This window comes from Mixophyes fleayi, chromosome 3 (genome assembly GCF_038048845.1).
Source record: "Mixophyes fleayi isolate aMixFle1 chromosome 3, aMixFle1.hap1, whole genome shotgun sequence".
Taxonomy (NCBI): Eukaryota; Metazoa; Chordata; class Amphibia; order Anura; family Limnodynastidae; genus Mixophyes; species Mixophyes fleayi.
The window spans coordinates 118,637,855-118,659,521 of NC_134404.1; the positions used below are offsets into that span (position 1 = coordinate 118,637,855).

At 37.5% G+C, this 21,667-nt stretch overlaps 1 protein-coding gene across 1 annotated transcript in view; it reads left to right on the forward strand.

Annotated features, from left to right (window-relative positions):
- The window catches only part of XXYLT1 (xyloside xylosyltransferase 1), a 178,856-nt gene that overhangs the window by 66,843 nt on the left and 90,346 nt on the right, over window positions 1–21,667 (forward strand). Inside the window, exon 3 of the mRNA XM_075202250.1 lies at window positions 16,902–17,034. Coding sequence (XP_075058351.1) covers window positions 16,902–17,034 — 133 coding nt within the window. The remainder of the gene's footprint in view (window positions 1–16,901; window positions 17,035–21,667) is intronic.

The following is a 21,667-nucleotide window of genomic DNA, read 5'->3' on the forward strand; positions in this document are numbered from 1 at the left end:
TAGTGTGTACCCAGCTTAAGGGGCTGTCACTCTCTCAATATGTGCAAGCCAGTGACTCTCTGCCACAGCAAAATTGTGGTTATTTAGCAGTATACAGATGTATCTCAAACACAGTTGATATGGTTATTTATCTAGGAAGATGCCTCTCAAATAGCAATACAATATTTCGATAAAGAAAAATAATGGTCTTGAAGGTTTATTTTAAATAATAATGAGGTAGTATTATATTAGTGTGAACCTTAAGAATGCCTCCAAATTAAAATCTGTTTTCTTTTGCATGAGTGGGAAATGGAATTGGTCAACCAGGCTAGTAATTAGAAGACATGGATGGGTCAAGGTTGTAGCAGAGTGGGAATGATTATTAATTTTTTAAAACCAAGATAGATATACATAGGCATATACCTGTTAAGAAGGAAAAGTATTTTTGTCAAGATGTGAACAGCTCATAGGCAAAGAAGGCATAATATAAATAAACTTATGGGGAAACTTTTAAGTCACTGACGAGTTTCTATAGTAGTGCATGCTGCAGAACAACATGTTTACTTTTTTTAAAACCACTTACAAATGATCAACATTATGCTTGTTAATCTATTTGCTTCAGCATTTTCTGAGTGTGTATGGATTGTCGAAATGGGCTGGGGTATATGATTGCTATATCGCCATTTCTCCTACTGAGATATATATTCCAGTGTACATAACTTTTATTATGTTTCTCTTTCATCATGTAGTCACAGATCTGATTCACATTATTAATTATTCTAAATTAGTTCCCTTCTCAGGGATTATAGGCCAGATAGATATATTTCAGCACCATGATCACCATTTATTTATATAGAGCCACTGATTCCGCAGCGCTGTACAGAGAACTCACTCACATCAGTCCCTGCCCCATTGGAGCTTACAGTCTAAATTCCCTAACACACACACACACACACACACACACACACACACACACACAGGTCAATTTTGATAGTAACTAGTTAACCTACCAGTATGTTTTTGGAGTGTGGGAGTAAACCCACGCAAACACGTGGAGAACATACAAAGGGCTAGATTTACTAAGCTGCGGGTTTGAAAATGTGGGGATGTTGCCTATAGCAACCAATCAGATTCTAGCTTTAATTTATTTAGCACTTTCTACAAAATGACAGCTAGAATCTGATTGGTTGCTATAGGCAATATCCCCACTTTTTCAAACCCGAAGCTTAGTAAATCTAGCCCAAACTCAGCACAGATAAGGCCATTGTCGGGAATTGAACGCCTGCCTCACAGCACTGGGGTCATAAGTGCTGACCACTTAGCCACCGCGCTGCCCATATATTTCATACTGAAATACATATCGGCTAGCCATACACAGAATAAGTACAACATTATATATATACCTAAGGGATTGTGTCGGCTACAATTACTTCTATTACACGCCCTCCTCTGTGCTATTGATTATGTTGTGTTCCAGATTTGTCAAACCGAAGCAGACATGTGCTCATACAGTGAAACAGCAGGGAACAAATATGGACCTAAAGAAGCCTACTGACATGGTTTCTTTGTTTGATTGCTTTCAACTGTTTGTTCTGTTTTACAGATTATCTATTGCAGTAATGTACAGCAGTACAAACCTGCTGTAATTTATAAATATATATAGATAATGGCCGTGTCTATGGAGAGAATGTATAATGCTAAAAATGGCACAAAGAACAATCACTTCCTGCACTGTGACATGTCCCTGTTTTTTCTAATATGCTGATTGCGCACAGATTAGCACAGCAGTATCCAATATTGATGAGCTGAGCAGATATTTTTGTCCGGATGATGGGCAGATTTGGGCATTCCTTATGAAGTGTAGACTATTTGTATTGTGCTGGGTTGTTCTCAGATCTCCTAAAACTATATATTTTTTTTTCTTTTGCAAGACAGGATTATTAAGTTAACTTGAGTTTTGCACATTAACATGTGATTATGCAAAGTTGATAATTAGGGATTACTTTTTGCAGTCCAGATTGGCACAGTAAATAAAATCTGAGCAGGAAGGCGATCAAGTTGTTGTTTGGAGCATGAACTTACAGTATTGACCATAAAAGCAGTGGTCTGGCACACAATTTTTTAGCATCCGTCATAAATGACTGCTCCATACATTTGATTTTCACTTATATTTTATCTATCTAATCTTAAAATAAATTATCTTGTCTAAAATAGTTTAACGCAACCTTCAGGATCTTGCCCCCAGGTATTTGAGGTACTGGAATCTATCCAATCAGTCTTGTGACATATAAAGGACTGGCAGAGATAAAATGTACAATTGATCTCTTACAGAGTATAGGGGAGAGGTGGAAGTATCTTCCGCAGTACGCAACTGAAAGAACAAAGCACAAATAAATAAAGGCCATACCGGGATCACAACTGCAGGACTCTAAGGCTAGGGCTACATGAGCGATGTTTTTATTGAGGACTATTGGTGGTAATTTGCTTGTGACAAATGGCAGAATTGTAACTATAAAAACCCAACGGTAAAAGCTGCTCTTCTAATTTTGTGTAGCTTAACCCATATTAATCCATTGGTTACAAATCGGGAATTTTTTGTCTTTTACAATTAATTGGAACAAAAACTAAAGATCACCAGTGTAGACCTAACCTGTACTGGTGACTTTTTTCTATTATGTTTTTTTTATTCCTTTTTTCCGGTTTGTGTCTTTTAAGAAAAAAAACTTTCAATCATTCCAGAATGCTCATGGAAACATGATCGCTTGATTCCAAGGATTGGTACAAAAAAGATGATTGAATAAATGCTATTGTAGTAAAGGAAGGTTATGACCAACGTTCAAGCTGTTCCTTTGTGAAAAATCAGTTTGTGACTTTCTTTATTCATATATAAAAGCCTCAATATACTGGCCAAAATATCTAACGCACAGTTGAAGAAAAAAACATGAGCTTCTATGGTCTAGACATAATAGTATATATGTTTTCTAAAAATAGATGTTTATTTGCCAGAAGAATGCAACACATACATGTGAATAAGCTACTTCTAACAGGAAAAGCTCTCTAGACAGCATCAAAACTATTCTGTAGAGATAAGGTCTTTGAAGCTGTTTGGAGTTCTTATGAAAGTTTCTTACGATGATAAGTTGCAGAGATGCAGACTTTGGAATACTAGTACACTACTATGATATGGCTGCCATAATAGAATCCAGTTTTGCTTGTGTTTTATAAATATTATATTTTCTCTACTTGTGTAGAGTTAAAGAAAGCTGTTAGACAAGGGTGAGTGTAATAGCAGGATATAGAATTGCAATATTAAACTACCCTAGATAATCTTACAATATCATATCTTCCCAAAAGAATATGCAGGAAGTACTCTGACATCTCATGGATGACATTGTCCCTAAATTGCTGTGCAAAGGGTAGTCTGAAGTCCAGGTTTAACAACTGTCAGGGTTAGTTGCAAGTTAATTAATCATGTGTTTGATTCTTACCATGGCTCTATCTCTGTGAAGTTTGTATGTTCTCCCTGTGTTTGCGTGGATTTACTTCAGGTACTCCGGTTTTCTCTAACACAGTCCAAAAACATAATGATGATAATTGACTTACGACAAAAATGGATCTAGTATGTTAATTCACAGTCACGGACCACTTACCGGTAAATGCAATTTTCAAATGAAACAACTTCAGAGTCATTAGTATTACTTATGATATTATTATTATTATTATTATTATTATTATTATTATTATTATCATCATTTATTTGTTAGGTGCCAAAAGGTTTCCGCAGCGCCGCACATAGTACAAACAGTAGACTATACAGGGTATAACAGTACAGAACAATAAACAAAAAGTACCAATACTTCAGAAACTCCAGGCAGGCAGATGCAATAGACACGGAGCAGAAAAACGGGTAAGGAGACAGGAGGGAAGAGGGCCCTGCTCATTCGAGCTTACATCCTAAGGGAGGGTTGACAGACCAGGCACAAGAGAAGCCGGTTGAGGCAATGGGAGAGAGGGGAGAATGAGTGGAGGAGATAGGGGTTAAGTGGATGGGTGGTAGGTATGATATTGGAAGGACTGCATTTTTGTAATATTTTAAAATAGAAGTATCTCTATGTTGCAGTGTGCAGTCATCTCCGTGCATTATATTTGTTTTAATAACCTACAGTTTCCTGTTGACACACAGCTCCAACATTTTGACTGCCTGTTGATCTGAGTGCAGAGTAAGGTCTAGGACAGGTTTAATCTGCAGAAATACAAACAGGAAAGTCTAAGTGCTGACAACATGTGGGAAAAACATCAGTGCAGCTTTGGAAACTGTAACAACAATGAGAGGCTTAGGGTAACCCAATATGATATTGTACAATAAACTGATTTTATTTTTTTTCTGCATGGCACCAGGCAGCTCAATTACCATTTTAATGGACAGTGTTGATTGAGAAATCAAATATATCTGCAGAACTCTTAGATTTCAGAATGGATTAAACACAAGAAAGGCATTAGAAAGGCACTTTGTAATGGTTGACTGATTATGAGCTAATTAAGAAGCTTGACACGGGTGCATTGTTATTGCAATGTGTGCAATGAATGTGCCACCAAGATAATTTTATGAAAGGATTATAGTACATGTTGTCTAGCACACAGTATCTTGGTTTTCAAAACTATTTTTTTTTCTAGTGCTAGTAAATCATGTCAGATGCATCCCACCTTTATCTGTTTAGCAGGCATTTGAACGTAAGTATGGGGATAAGTTGGGTATTCATCCATTTCTATCTTCCAAAAGTCACTGGGGAGTCAACAGCTGTGAGGTTAGCTTGACTGTTCTCTAGGGTAGTGACGCAGCAAGTAGCCTGTTCTCCCGACTACAGGATGCTTCAACCGTATCCATTCACTCTTCTGAATGAAAATAGCTTGCAGGTCCCCCCCACCGCTTGTGATGCTGTTCGCTAACTATGATGGTACAGAATAAAACTCTTTATTACTATTGAAGCCAGCATTAGTGACCTGTTCCTTCATCCCTCTCACAGATAGCCGTGTGCTAATAAAACCTTATATGTCTGCCCACTAAATGCTGAGCACTGTCATGTGTGATTCAGTAGACGTTAACCATTCTGATGCAGTCATGCGGCCTTATGCATAGGAGAAACACTGCATTTTTCAGGCAAATATATACTGAGTCATATGCAGTTTTTATTTTAGCAAATCAATCTTCAGGTTTTGCGATGATTAATTGTTCTTCCTTTCTTCATTTCTTCTTCAAATGTATGCTGCTTTTTTTTTTTTTTTTTTTGAGGTTTCGACTGGTTTCATAAAGGTTGTAACTTGTGTTTGCTTACAAAGCCTATAAGCTCTCCTCCTAACCCTCCCCATCTCCTCTCTTCACACTGTCCTATTCCTATTCTTTCTGCGTCACCCTGTGCGTCTTCCTTTCCCCTTGGATTGTAAGCACTAATGGGCAGGGCCCTCTTCCCCTGTGTCCTCCTCGTCTCATTACATTAGCTACCAGTTCACCTGTGTCTTCCTATTTATTCTCATCCAGTGGCTCTTATCCTGTTTACTATGCCAACACTCCTGGGTACAGGCTCAGATTGAATTTACTTGTTCCCCCACCTCTAGTCACTGTCCAAGCATTTTGCTTTCTGTTCCTTTGGCTGTTTGTTTTCTGTGTATTCTGTTGTGTTGCCTATGTCACAATGCACTGCTTTTGCCTTGTACTCTTTTACGGTATTCTCAATGTACGCTGCTGCAGACCTTTAGTGGTGCCTTATAAATAAACGATAATGATATTGTGCTTTTTCCAATTTGCTGATAAACAAGTACACACAGATCATATCACACAGCCTATGAGGACATCTGTTTACTACATTTCCAATTGTGACATTTTCTAAGCATGTCATTTTAACATATATATTTTTGTAATTAAAAGAATAAATATTAACTTATAAAATCCAAAGTATAAGAACAGATGAAGAGAAATGTTGTTGCACGATTGGTCACTATTGAAAAATCAGAACATTTTTAGTGCTATGTCTCGAAAACCTGTATCTTTGCCTGGAATTTAGCCACAGGTGTGCTGTGCCACAAATAAGCCTGGCTCTATGAAATGTAATCCGTTTAGCATTTTGTGTTCTCCATAAGGAGCGAAGATTCTGTTTGCTACTACTTTATTATCCGTGTGTTCAACTGAGTGAATGCAATAGAGCCTTTCTGTGTTAGTCACAAACCATTATTTGGAACGGTCGGGCAAGTGCAACTAGGACTATTTTTACCCTAGAGGAAGAATAGAAGAAAGGCAACACTGGGATTACTACATAAGTGTTTGTATTTCTGCTGGAATTGTAACTCACATTTGATTGCAACCAGAAGCCAGAAGAAACGTAAACATACTAAGTCATTGACTAGTTGTGTAAATTACAAGAGAACCGTGTGTGATCAGATTGTTATGTAGTGTTCAGATTTATCATGAGTCTCCACAACGCTTCCTGTTATGTTACCATCATGGAAAAACAGCATTGGCATGTTTTTAACTTTGTCAAATTCCTTGTGTGGAAAAGAAACATGATAAATGTTGTACGTTTTGTTACAGTGCTGTGTACACTATTAGTTTGTGTTGCTCTTCAGTTTGTTGCTGTTAAGGTTGAAGTAGAGCTATATATGATCTGTAAATGCGCATTTATTCCACAATGTTATATAGTCAAAGAGCAAAATTAAACAGCATTTGTGCAGAAACTTCTAAAATAACTTATGTTCTGTTGTAGTATTTATATTTGCAAATGTTTGTGCTTGTTATGCTGCTGAAGAATAATTGGATATTCATTTATGATAGGAAAGTTGCTGAACACTATTAAATCCTGCATAGTTGTATTTATAGGATCTGGCTTCTATACACGAGTTCTTGACAAACGTTGATCCATTTATTGTGCACAGAAATGTCATTTTGAAAAACACTGAAACCCTTTGACCATATACCGTATTCCATCTGTTATAAAGTAATACAAATGCTCAGAGAACATCATCTAAAGATGTATGTCTTTATAAGGTTTACTAGTGGTCTAAATTGTATAAAAACAACATAATTGGTATGATGATATGAGAATTTTCTCCCATGAAAATCATTGATCTGATCAGGAACATGATGGACAGATCAGGTTTGCTGACATCTTAAACTGCTGTGTACATCTACCATCTATTAATTATGATAAATTCAGAGTACAAGGCATAATAACGGGAGATCTCGCCAGATTAAGAGTTTCGTCCTATTTCTCCCCTAGGATGGTGAAGGTTACCACCCCTTTTACCGTCTGCGTCCTGGGGAGAAATAGGGAGAAACGCTTAATCTGGTGACAGGACGGTTAAGGCTACCAACAGGTATGCATGGTGTGGGTAACAATATTCACCAAGCACAGCAGTGGTACAAGTACTGTCTCTATCCTCCTATAGCTATCACCATCTTGGGATGACAATATGACAGTAGCCAGGGGTGAGTTAAGAAGCAATTAGCCAAGTTTTTTTTGTTATCGTTCCTTTTTCTTTCTTTTTTTATTCTACAAACCTGCAGGATTTCAGTTTCAGCGCACATGAGCAAGCCAGTTAGACTATTTGTGAGTCTCCACACTTCAGCAAGCTAATGCCACACTAATACAGATTTTTGTATAATTGATGAAACAAGCACCAGTGTGTGTATAATTAATATATATATTTCTCCACTAAGAAACAGAGTACCATGCTGACTTTTTTTGTGGTAGTAATTAGAGATGAGCGCACTCGGATTTCCTGAATCCGAGCCCACCCGAACGTTGCCGATCCGAGTCGGATCCGAGACAGATCCGGGTATTGGCGCCAAATGAAAACTTGAAACCGAGGCTCGGAGTCATAATCCCGCTGTCGGATCTCGCGATACTCGGAACCTATAAATTCCCCGCTAGTCGCCGCCATCTTCACTCGGGCATTGATCAGGGTAGAGGGAGGGTGTGTTAGGTGGTCCTCTGTCCTGGTAGATCTCGTGCTGTGCTGTTTAGTGCTGTGCTGTGCTGTGCTGTGTTCTGCAGTATCAGTCCAGTGGTACTGTGTGCTGTGCTCTGTCAATTTTGAGTTCAGTGGTGCTGCTGGGTCCTGTGCTGTGTCCTGTTCAGTCCAGTGGTCCTGTTCTCTGTGCTTCTAAGGGCATAGTTATTTCCCCAATATTCCCAAGTGTTTAAAAAATTTAAAAAAAGTTATAAAAAAAAATACAAAAAACTAATTTTAAATTTTTTTTAATTACAACAAAATTTGAAAAAACAATCCTGCAGTATAAGCCCATTGGTACTGCAATATTACCAAGTTCACACATTCAGCAATAAAAGTCCAGTGGTACTGCTGCAATATTACAAAGTTCCCACATTCTGCAGTATCAGTCCAGTGGTGCTGTGTGCTGTGCTCTGCTCTGTCAATTTTGAGTTCAGTGGTGCTGCTGGGTCCTGTGTGCTGTGTCCTGTTCAGTCCAGTGATGCTGTGTCCTGTGCTCTGTCCTTCTAAGGGCATAGTTATTTCCCCATTATTCCCAAGTGTTTAAAAAATGTAAAAAAAGTTATAAAAATTAAAAAAAAAAAAAAAATTACAACAAAATTTGCAAAACCAATCCTGCAGTATAAGCCCATTGGTACTGTAATATTACCAAGTTCACTGATTCAGCAGTATAAGTCCAGTGGTACTGCTATTACAAAGTTCACTGATTCAGCAGTATAAGTCCAGTGGTACTGATATTACAAAGTTCACTGATTCAGCAGTATAAGTCCAGTGGTACTGATATATTACAAAGTTCACTGATTCAGCAGTATAAGTCCAGTGGTACTGCTATTATAAAGTTCACTGATTCAGCAGTATAAGTCCAGTGGTACTGCTATTACAAAGTTCACTGATTCAGCAGTATAAGTCCAGTGGTACTGCTATTACAAAGTTCACTGATTCAGCAGTGTATAAGTCCAGTGGTACTGCTATTACAAAGTTCACTGATTCAGCAGTATAAGTCCAGTGGTACTGCTATTACAAAGTTCACTGATTCAGCAGTATAAGTCCAGTGGTACTGCTATTACAAAGTTCACTGATTCAGCAGTGTATAAGTCCAGTGGTACTGCTATTACAAAGTTCACTGATTCAGCAGTATAAGTCCAGTGGTACTGCTATTACAAAGTTCACTGATTCAGCAGTGTATAAGTCCAGCGGTACTGCTATTACAAAGTTCACTGATTCAGCAGTGTATAAGTCCAGCGGTACTGCTATTACAAAGTTCACTGATTCAGCAGTATAAGTCCAGTGGTACTGCTATTACAAAGTTCACTGATTCAGCAGTATAAGTCCAGTGGTACTGCTATTACAAAGTTCACCGATTGAGCAGTCCAGTGCTACTCTCCTGTGCCGCATATAATTTTTAAAGGCTTTGCCGAGTGTGTGTGGCTTAGGGGTACGCTCTCTTGTGCTACATATAATGGAAAATCAAAATTTGGAGGATAAAGTAGGGAAAGATCAAGACCCACTTCCTCCTAATGCTGAAGCTGCTGCCACTAGTCATGACATAGACGATGAAATGCCATCATCGTCGTCTGGCAAGCCCGATGCCCAATCTCCTAGTACAGGGCATGTAAAATCCAAAAAGCCCAAGTTCTCAAAAAATAGCAAAAAGAGAAACTTAAAATCATCTGAGGAGAAACGTAAAGTTGGCAATATGCCATTTACGACACGTAGTGGCAAGGAACGGCTTAGGCCCTGGCCCGTGTTCATGACTAGTGGTCCAGCTTCACCCAAGGATCTAAGCCCTCCTCCTCCCCCCCCCCTACAAAAAATTTAAGAGAGTTATGCTGTCAGCAACAACAACAAAACAGCAAAGAACTCTGCCTTCTAAACAGATGACATCACAAATCCCCAAGGCGAGTCCAAGGATGTTGTTGGTTGTGAACCCTGACCTTCCCATCACTGTACGGGAAGAGGTGACTCCATCCAGCATTTGCAGCACGCCCTCTGCATATGCTGGAAGGATCACCCACAGTCCAGTTACAGATTTGGCTAATGAAGGTGTGAATGTTGTACAGCGGGAGGAGGATATTGATGTAGCTGGCGCTGCTGAGGAGGATGTTGATGATTATGATGCAGACAGATACCAAATTGCCTTTCTCAATTTCTATTTATATTCTAGATTATATAACGGCTGAATAGTTTTCTATTTTACTCCTAGTGGAGAGGGGATCTGATGCAGACAGATACCAAACTGCCTTTGTCCATTTCTTTGTATATTTGAATTTCTAGTTCTATACTCTATGCAGGCTGCTTTATTTATATTCAACTACAAGTGTAGGGCGGGGGGGCATAGATAGCCACCAAAGTAACGTTGTCCATTTAATTTCACTTTCTAGCTCCACAGTCTGTGCAGCCTGCATTTTTTATCTTCAAAGTAATTATATTTACAAGCCTTGCAATCTAAATTAACTAGAGGTAGTGACGTGGTAGAACTCCAAAAGGCAGTTTGGAAGCCCCTATACAAACTGGCTCTATTTTTTAACTGAGTTGTCCCCCCTCCAGTGTGTACTCGGAAAGAGTTTTTAGTGCAGCGGGGAACCTGGTCAGTGAGCGGCGAAGGAGGTTGCTTCCTCACAACGTTGAAAAAATGATGTTTATAAAAATGAATAATCAATTCCTCAATGAAGTACAGCACTGCCCTCCAGATAGTACAGAGGGACCTGTGGTTGTGGAGTCCAGCGGGGACGAATTGATAATGTGTGAGGAGGAGGAAGTACACACTGTAGGGGGAGAGGAATCAGAGGATGAGGACGACATCTTTCCTCAGTAGAGCCTGTTTAGTTTGTAGTTGTACAGGGAGAGATGAATTGTTTAATTGGTGTGGGGGCCCAAACAAACCAATCATTTCAGCCACAGTTGTTTGGTAGGCCCTGTCGCTGAAATGATTGGTTTGTTAAAGTGTGCATGTCCTATTTCAACAACATAAGGGTGGGTGGGAGGGCCCAAGGACAATTCCATCTTGCAACTATTTTTTTGCCATTATGTGACCATTCAACAGTCGTTTGCCATGTTCAAAAAGTAAAAGAAAATTAGAAAATGTCAACAAATTCAAAAAATTTAATCAAAAGTTAAATGCCCTGTCATTATTTGAAACAAGAGGGTTTGACGTGCTAGAATTAGTGTAGTGTTAATATGTTATAAACACTACACTTGGAACTTGGAGTAGGTATTGTGGCCCCGGTATCCAATTTAGTACCGGGGCCACCCCACTACGCAGTCCAGATACTTGTTTGGTGGAATTCTGACCAGTTGAGGGTGTAACTATTTATTATATTGTGGCCCCGGTATCAAAGTTAGTACCGGGGCCACCCCACTACACAGTCCAGAATTTTTTTGGGGGAAATTCAGAGCCGTGGAGGGTTTTTTATTAATTATATTGTGGTGACCAGACCACTCCTCTACGCAGTCCAGGTACATTATTCGGTGCGATTCATACCAGTTGATGGTTTTCTTATTATATATATTGTGGTGACCCACTCCTCTACGCAGTCCAGATACATTTATTGGTGCGAATCATACAAGTTCAGGGTTTTTAATTTATATTGTGGTGACCACTCCTCTATGCAGTCCAGGTACATTATTCGGTGCGATTCATACCAGTTGATGGTTTTCTTATTATATATATTGTGGTGACCACTCCTCTACGCAGTCCAGATACATTTATTGGTGCGAATCATACAAGTTCAGGGTTTTTAATTTATATTGTGGTGACCCACTCCTCTACGCAGTCCAGGTACATTTTTTGGTGCGATTAAGACCAGTTGATGGTTTTCTTATTATATTGTGGGGACCACTCCACTACGCAGTCCAGAAAGATACCTCATTGCAACGTTTTGGACTAATAACTATATTGTGAGGTGTTCAGAATACACTGTAAATTAGTGGAAATGCTTGTTATTGAATGTTATTGAGGTTAATAATAGCGTAGGAGTGAAAATAAGCCCAAAAACTTTGATTTTTGAACTTTTTATGCTTTTTTTCAAAAAAAAATCCGAATCCAAAACCTTAAATCCGAACCAAAACCTTTCGGCAGGTGTTTTGCGAAACAAATCCGAACCCAAAACATCGCTAAAATCCGAATCCAAAACACGGGACACCAAAAGTCGCCGGTGCACATCCCTAGTAGTAATGTATACCTGTGGTAATCATCTAAAATAAATTGGGATATCTAATGTTGATTTAACCTAGCGTTTTTGATTCTGCTCCAAAAGCTTGCATTATTTATGTAACTTGAAACGTAAGGCATTTAAAGTAATTTTGGTTTTGATTTTTGAATTCGGGAGGAAAAGTTACTTTAATAAACTGGAATAAATAAATTACGATTAGTAAATAGTTTAATACATTGAAAAATCAATATTTCAGAAAGTAATGGGCAGACAGTCGAATAGTTTTTTAAACATCCTCTCTTTATTAAAAAAAAAAATAATAGTTAAAATCTGAGATGGGTGGTGGGTACACCTGGTTGAGCTGTCATGGTATGACCCTACAATCAATGAAACTGTTGAATGAAAGCAGTGTACATTTTTCAAATAAAAATAAAGCTGATCTGTCAAATGCTTGATAGATGTATTACAGACTCAATCCTCAGCTCTCACTTGTAATCGCTTCATTATCTGTGAAGGAAATACACATTGAGGAGACAACCGCCCATGTGTGAAATCTTGCAAGACAGGCAATTTTTATTTGAAACAGGGTTAAAGACCCTTACAAAAGGTAGCCTAAAACAGGGCTTATTAGAAAAAAGTGGCCTACATTGAAATTGTAGTGATTACATTACAGTCTCATGATCTCATGATAAATTCAGTACACGTGTCAAAGTTAGTTTTTTCTTTTCAGTGACTTTAGTGATTATACCTGACTAAATATAGTGCATGTAGATTAAATTTGCTTATGTAGCTGGATCTAATAGTCTTCTGCCTGAAGAACAGTCACAAGACAATTGAGCAGTAGGTCTTATACTGATCTGGACGTCCCTATCTTCCACATCATCCTCTATGCATCAAATAGTCCCAGTCACACAGACACCTGCCAATAGCATTTGTTCAATTAGGGGCTAACTAAAATGTGGTTGTTATGTACTTTATTCACATTGTGTAAGCAAACAAACTGCATTGCACATTTACTTTTGTCACTTACCTAGCAGATTTAAAATGTAAATTATATTGAATTTCTAAATGCCTATAAGAAACCAAACCAGAAGGCATAGAAATGTACAGTGTATTACATAGGTGGCACAGTGTCGTCTTTTTGCTACTTATCAGATCACTGGGATCTCGAATTTGACTCCAACCAGTGTGCTATTTGCTTAGCTTTTGTATTTTCTCCGTGTTCTGGGTGCTCCAGTTTCCTCCCAGAATCCAGAGACATAATGATAAGTTCATTAGCTCCAACTTAAATTGGTGCTAGTGTGAGGGATTGTGTGTGCTTGAGATAGAGAAATTCAGATTATAAGCTCTACTGGGGCAGGAATTGATGTGCATCAATAAAGTTCTCTGTACTGCAGAGTTTGTTGGCTCTAAAGTATGATGGTATTAACAATACTTGGCAAAGCACCATAGGACAATTATGGTATTAATAGACTGAGAGTTAAGTTTGAAGCTATTTCTGACTATTCTGCTTGCAGCAGATGGACTTTTTTAGTTGATAATTATTCAGTCATTCGGAAATAAAAGGGATGTGTAATGGAACAAGGTATGATGTATTGCAAGATCCTTGTGATAAAATCTCATTGCAATCACTCATGAAAGATAATAGTCGTTGCTGAGCAGCAGTAATGTGGTAAAGTCATTTAGATAACAGTGGATGTGTTGGTATGAGTTCATAGCTTAGTATGAAGATCTTTATTTAAAACGTGATAGCGTTAAGGATTCTAGTAAGGCATGGCTTGGTAATAACAGTCTTAGGCTGTGTACACACTACAGGGTTGTGTCACCTGATTATCGTGCCAGTCACACAATACACGACCGTTTTGCCCAATAGCGCATTAGTGTGTACACTGCAATGATGAACGATTCGTTCCAAAGCAAATCGTATTGTTGTTTTTGATTTTTAAACCTGACTTAAAATGTCGTTCAGCAATGGAACAATGTTGTGCCAATTCTGCAGTGTGTATGCACTCATGACCGGCAGTGTCCATAGATATCTGTAGAATGTGCAGTGTCACAATCTTTTCAGCTGATGGTTATGACAGATGAAGAGCACAGATCTGAAGGTAAATTGTGCAAAATGTGCTCAGTGTGTATACATGAATTGGCATGTTGTTTGTTACTTTTTTATTTTAATCGTTGATAAAATCGTTAAGGATATCGCATCCGGAGAAATTTAGAATTAGTGTGTTACCAGCCTAAGTAGCAGTGGGGTAAATACCAAGGCTGCAGAGGGCGTAAAAGCTACTTCGCCTAACAGCCTTATGAGCTTCAAAACATGCTCCATTTGTTTATACCTCATGCCATTAGTTTCACTGCACTGCCATTTTTATAATTACTTAGGACTGATTGCTGGGGCACGGTGGTTTTGGCATTTAAGGAACAGAGGGCAAACAACACCCATAACTTAATTTTGCCAAGTACGGAAAAGTAGATAATCAACCATTCTCCTTGTAGTCAAGTGCAGATGTGACACAAAAGACTTGGACCTCTTGTGCTTTTAAGGCAATTTGCCCTGTGTCCCGGTCCTTTATACTGCTTTTGAATGATATGTTGTACCCTGGTGTCCTCGCCCGGTTTACATAATATGACATGCTGACATGACCTGCACCTACTTTTACTTCTCTGCCTTACCAGGGCCCTCAAAAAGTGTTAATTATACCAGTTTATAGTCTATTAATGGCACCTACTGTAAATGATAGTTATATGTTAGAGGTCACTGAGGTGTTCCATTGCCATATAAATGGACTGGGCCACAAAAATGCTTAGTGACATCTATGATCAATAATTGTTTACAGTGGGATGAGTTATTCATATAATACGCATGTTTTCTTAATAAACATTAAAGTGATGGTATCAGAACTCACTGTTTATACATATATTAGCATTTCTTCTGTATTATGTAAGGGATAACTCACCTCCTTCTGTACAATATAAGAATCTCTGTGACCATTTCTAGTTACCAGCCTGCAGACCCTGGGTCTTTATAATACATGAGTATTATGAGTACATTTTTGATATTGTATTAAGTTATGTTTATTTTTTTTTTTTTTAAAGAGGAAAGAAAGCTCTCAGCACATATTCTGTGACCGATTTCTGTATGGGGGAAATCATAGTTGCCAATGCTGCTTATAACAAGTTAAGACTGGGTACACACTACAGGTATTTCACCCGATTATCATGCCATTCACACGGTAAACGATTGTTTGGTCTGATATTGCTTTAGTGTTTACACTGCATCGGTCATATTTTATCGCACTGAAGCACATTGTTTCATTTCATTTAAAATTGTGACTGAATTACAAATCTCTATATACGATAGAACGATGTCAGGAAAATCCTGCAGTGTGTATACACCTGCCACCAGCAGTGTAGGCAGGTCACCATAGAGTGTGCAGTCACAATCTTTTCAGCAGATGGTTGTGACAGATGAAGAGCACAGATCTGATGGTAAATCACGTAAGTATGTATGCATGGATCAGCATGCTGATCGGGACTTTCAGTCGTTAGTAAAATAGTTAAATACCGCTTAAATCTGAGACATTTTCTGTATTGTGTACCTAGCTTTAGAATGGACTTTAAATTTTTACTTACATTATTTATTTATTTTTTAAAAAAATTTTCCTGTGTATATATGATAGGTTTGTTGGGCTTTTGGATTGGTTCAGGATTGGTATTTTAATTATTGTTTTTATTTGTAATTGAGCCGCAGAGGACTGGAAATCTTCCCAGTGGTCCTAAAGCAAATGAAGAACTCTTAACAATGATCTGTGAACAACTTAAATAGAAGTGGTTTGTTACATGCACAAATGTATGTATTAAGGTAAATATAGAGAAAATAGCAACTCATTTCTCTAAGATTCCATTATTTCCATCATGTATACCTGCTATGTGCTAGCTGGCGCTCTGTATACATTATATATTTGTCGTTAACTGTTATATAATTTTATTGATTAATTGAACAGGAAAATGGTTTTGTTGTCTTTGTGTAATATATTAATAAAACTCATTTTGCCCCTGTGATTTTAATTAGCAAGTAAAGCAGCTTGAACTGACAGACAAATCCACCTTCCCCTTCAAACCATAGGTTTGGCTTGTTTCTAGGAAGTGTACAGCCTTATACTTTCTTTAATTTGTAACATTTTATCAGAGCATTGGTCAGTTTTGAGTATTTATTTACATACAATTTACTGTATCAAAGTAATTTTGTTTTTTCATTTAAAGTATAACAAATCTTAGAATATTATTTTAGTATGTATTTACAAATCATAAAAAATAGATGGTCAACTTTTTTCAGATTCTTTGGTTACAAGTTACTAACAGCACCTGGCTGTCACTACTGCTCCAAAGTCATGTCTTGACTTTTTGTGGCTGCTAGATATTATACTAGCTTTAAAGATGTTTTATACTTTAACTATGAATTGTACTAAATCTCATTACTCCACAATAATAGGTGGGGGAGTCCCTCAGCATCTTTCTCAGTGAAAGCCATAGAGCTTTTGTTTTTTGGTCATAGCTTGGACCCTGATAATGGTAAGGGTCACATAGTAATATTATTGTTTAACGTCTCACTTACTAAATGCATAATAGGGAGGGGAGGTGTTGACAAATGCCCTTTCTCAGCGAGGAGTGTTTTTTGTTTTTGAAGTTCGCGTTTTTTTGGGTCATATTTTTCATTGAGACTTTTTTTTCTTAAATATATAAATATTTTAAATATCTTTCTCTTCCTAGATATATCCCGAATCATTCAGCTGGACCTAGATCTGAAGTTCAAGACTAACATCCGAAAACTATTTGAGGAGTTTGATAACTTTTTGCAGAGCTCTGTCATTGGAATCGCACATGAAATGCAACCTGTTTACAGGTAATGCCCATTCATTTTCTGCACACTGGTACAAATAGGCAGTAGGATAACGGTGTATTTATATAGGATGAGTTGTTGGAGTGGGCATGCTTAGACTGCACTTGTAACTAATGTACAGTTTATGCATACTGCTCTTGCCTAAGTAGCTACATAAAAAGTTGAACTATCATTTTTTTCTTAAGCAATCACTCTTACAAGGTACTACATTGAAGTCTCATCCATAATGTAAAATACTGATTGTAGTTTAAGTTTATAAAGTGTGTACCAATAAGCGTACTGAATCTTACTTCTCCATTTAGCAGCAGTCTCCTCCAGCCCACAAATAAGAGTATTATGTTCTCGTGTAGTGTTTCAGAATCAAAGGGTTAAAACCCTTTCTCCTAACCTTGGTGTTTCACATAGATGAGCATAATCACACTTTATTTTAATTTACATCATACATTTTAGTTAAAAAAAAAACCAAAAAAACCCAAAACAAAACATGTCTTTTAATTGACTAAAGTTTTTTTTAGAGATGCTCTACTCCCTCATGTGCCCTCTCTGCTTAGTGTGTGTTCTAGTAATTATTTTTGTTCTGCCTTTTTAATTTTTGTCATTTTATCTACCCTTCTTTCCCCCTTTTTTCTTTCCTCACTTTCGTTTTTCCATACTAACACCCTCTTTATTTTTATGTCTGCTCTGACATCCCTTTACTGCCCTTAATATTTTATCTGCTCTGTTCTGTAACTTCAAATAAATACAATAAAATTATAAGAATAAATGTCATCAACCAATCTCCGTACATCTTCTAGCTGGTCTGTAACTTTTAAATACTTTCTGAGATCAGTAGTCTACCAGGAACATGAAGGCCTGCAATTGAGTAGACTCCTGCTTGTATAATCCCAAGGTTTATTTTATAATTTTTATGCTCAATATCTGTAGGACTTCCAGGTGATCTGCAGATCACAACCACTATTTAAGATCAGTAGTCCACCAGGAACATGCAAGGTGATGGTGAGGGACTAAATTCCTGAACACATAATTCCAAAATGTACTATTATAATTATTAACTTATATAACACATACATATTATGCAGCACTTTACAGAGAATGTAATCATTCACATCAGTCCTTAACCAAGTGCAGTTTACAATCTATATTACTATATTCCCTTACACACAGTGCACACACACATATGGCAAGGCTGAAAAGTGAAGTAAGATTACTGAAATACTCTCCCTTTTTGTAATGTTTGGGCAATGGAAAAAGTTGCTCTTAATCCTCAAAGCTCAGACATTTTACCCAGCTCACTGACCAAGATGAAATGAGAGAGTAGAGGCTATAAAACTCTCGCTTCCCCCAGAGAGGGAGAAATTATGCAATAAAATGGACCTTTAAGTTTTAAGTGTTATAGTTCATGTTCTGTTATGTTTATATAAATGTATAGAAAACCACATCAATGATTCCTTACTGGCAGAAAAATCTGCTGTGCAAGTTTCTTGTGTGTTCCATCAAGAATGATTTTTAAAGTGGGTATGATGCAAAATACACAGCACACGGGGTCTGTGACTTCCTGTCTTGTTTTGGACTGTCTTGCTAAATGTTCCATCAAGTTTCTAAATTTGTATATGTGTCAGACCATATGATCAGTGAATCCTATGCAGGTAACAATCTGATCTGCATTTGGTAACATTTTGGGGGAGTTTTGTCATTCTTGGGATATCCTTGGGGTATAGACCTGGGTTGGAGGTCTAGTCTATCATGGAGATAGTATGTGATATTTTCCATGCATGTGACATGCAAGATTTTGTTTTTATGAGCTGACATAGGAGGATCTATGATAGGTGCGATAGATAATTTTGCTGCTGCTAGTATATGCAAGATCAGTTTAATAGAGTGGTAAGAAAGAAGGAAAGAGCCATGGATATTTGGGTATTGGGGATTTGGGCAAGGAGTTTAAAAGTATGTGTACCTTTTCCCAAAATAGAAATATTTTTGGGCATGACCACCATATATGGTGGAAAGTTCTCTTATGGCCACATTTTCTTCAATGGACAAGATCATATGGAAAACATTTTGTTATGCATATCGGGACTATAGCTCAATCTGTAATACAGCTTGTAATCCCCTCTCTTTAATCAAAGTCTCTTAGGTCCTGCCAATAGTCTTCTTCAGATGAGGTTGAGTACAGACTGTCATTCACGTTCATGTTTGTCTTGTCATTCAGTTGATGATTCCAATAAGCTCCATTGTCAAAACCAGGGTTATCCCATATGGGTAATAGACGAGATTGTAGCTGAAAGGTTAAATTTGGTCACAAGACCAATATTTTCATAACAAATGTAAGGGTCTGCATAAAATTTAGGTTGATGAATCCGTGCATTTTGGAAAGTCCCCAGATAGAGGGGAGAGAGAGGTAAAACCAAGGAACTTTGATTATTTATCTATTTATACAGAGATCCTTTAAAATATGAATTGTGGAAAGTATTGCTTTTATCGACTGTTTCCCATAAGTACCATAAAATGTGATCCTTTCTAAAAAAAAAAAAAGGAATTTTAGCCATTTTTCTATGGTCCTTGGAACTCTTAATAAAAGATTTGGTTGCTCTTCTGTGACAACAGGGTATTTTCTCAGTAATTACTCAAGAAAGGTGACCGAAATCAAACTCCTGAAGTATATTGGTCTGTGTATATTGTGTATATTGGTCTGTGTATGGTCTGCTTCATCAAAATGCAATAACCCCTCATTTTCTTGCAAACAGTGTTTATCTGAAGTAACTTCAGACTTAGGATAGATTGTGACCACATTAATAAATTATTTTCTAAATTATCCTGCTTGTGCTATAAATAGACACTCGCCCAGTCTGACATTTTCAGTCCAATAGTCCAACCGTTTCTACTTTTAAAAAGTGAGATTTGCTGCATAGTTAGAAAATTCTTTGGGTTCATTTTTGTTTTTTGCTTCTTTTTTGGAGTTTTTTCCCCAATTAAACAAAGACTAACTGACGTTATGTCCACCTATAACGTTAATATATTATGTTAATTGTAGCAATTAGTCACTCTTCGGCGTCTCATGTGCATTTTATGATGCCATTTGCTTTACTGTTTGGAAGTCTTCAAGTACTAATGTCTTCAAAAAGGGCAAAAAGCTCAAACTTCTGGGTAGATTAGTGTTCCCTCCCAGAGTCCGGCCCTCTTCATTATGGGGCCTAGATGATGCATTTTTCAGCGACTCACAGAATTTCATGGTGGTGCCATGATGATATGATTCCATCGCCGCATCTCCCCACACCTGTCCCCTCAGAGGTCCCCCCTCCCCAGCTTCTCCCAGGGAGGGGAGCAGTCAAAAGTTGGTAAGTATGCATTACCTATATATGAGTTAAAAGGTTAGAATTTATTTTCTTAATCATGTAAGTGCTGATTAAACTATTGGGAGACGTGACATCTAATCAGATCGGACCACAGACTTGTTGGGATTGTGATGGCAATCCTGCATCTATCTTTTTATAACAGTGAAAGAAGTGTTCTGCTGTGCATGTGTTCAAACCTTACCTTTCATGTATCACTTCTTTCCAAGGTTACTGTGGTATCTTCTATTATCTTCTAAATCTCCTCTCACTATCTTATTTATTATGCGGTCGAGGAAATACTGTTCTTCCATAATGCCTTTGTCTTAAACATTTTGTACCACTGTATACTGTTCTCTCGTATATTACTTGTGAGACTTTATATTTTGTCCAGTTTACCAAATATTTATTGTGACAAGTTTAGTCTTTAATGTCATTGACTCTTTTCGAGGGCTTACATTAACCTCAGAGGAGGACCGGAAATGTCTGAAGATTCTTATTCAGGAAAACAAAAGGAGGCTCACATATTTGGATTAATTTATGAAGTTGTCCCAGTTTAATCGATTTCAGTGGCATGCTTTCATCTCTGCTTTTATCTACAAAACTTGAATCACCATAACAGTATATAAACCAGTGATGTACCAAAACAAACAGTAACTGGCTTTGCAGTTGTACATTAGTTTTTGGCATAGAAGCAACATTTAATGTGTATAACTAGAGATCTGTGTTTATTCTGCACAGTTCTACATTTGTTGTTTTCATTTTATGTTTGTATGTCAAGGTCAGGTCTCGGTGAAGTATTTTCATCTGCAGAAATACCATGCATCCTTTGGTCTGCAATGTTTCTTAGTATATTTTAAATGCTGGTTTTACTGACAGCTTATCATTGCCAGTAGAGCACTTTTATTGCTAAAGTTTTATATGACAGTTATTGGTATATATTCCGTGGAGCAATTCTCAAATATAATAGGGTATACTTGGAGATTGGGGATCATTTCACAGGCAGTTAAGAACTTATCAGATGTTTTTTGGAAATATGTAGTGGAGGGGATCATGATACAAAATAATAACATACAAGATATGACCAGCTGCCTATCCTGGACAGGTAACTAACTTCGTACCGTCTGTGTTTTTTGTTATATTACATTTACATTTTGAGTGTTCTTAATGTATGGTTCAGTTGGTCATACATACTAATGATTAAATAAAAAAGATTTTGCGAAACTTATTACAACTCTTTGATCTGTTAGCAAAGAAACCCTATTGCTTAAAATGTTCCGAAAACCAGAAAGAAGAAAAACAAAGTG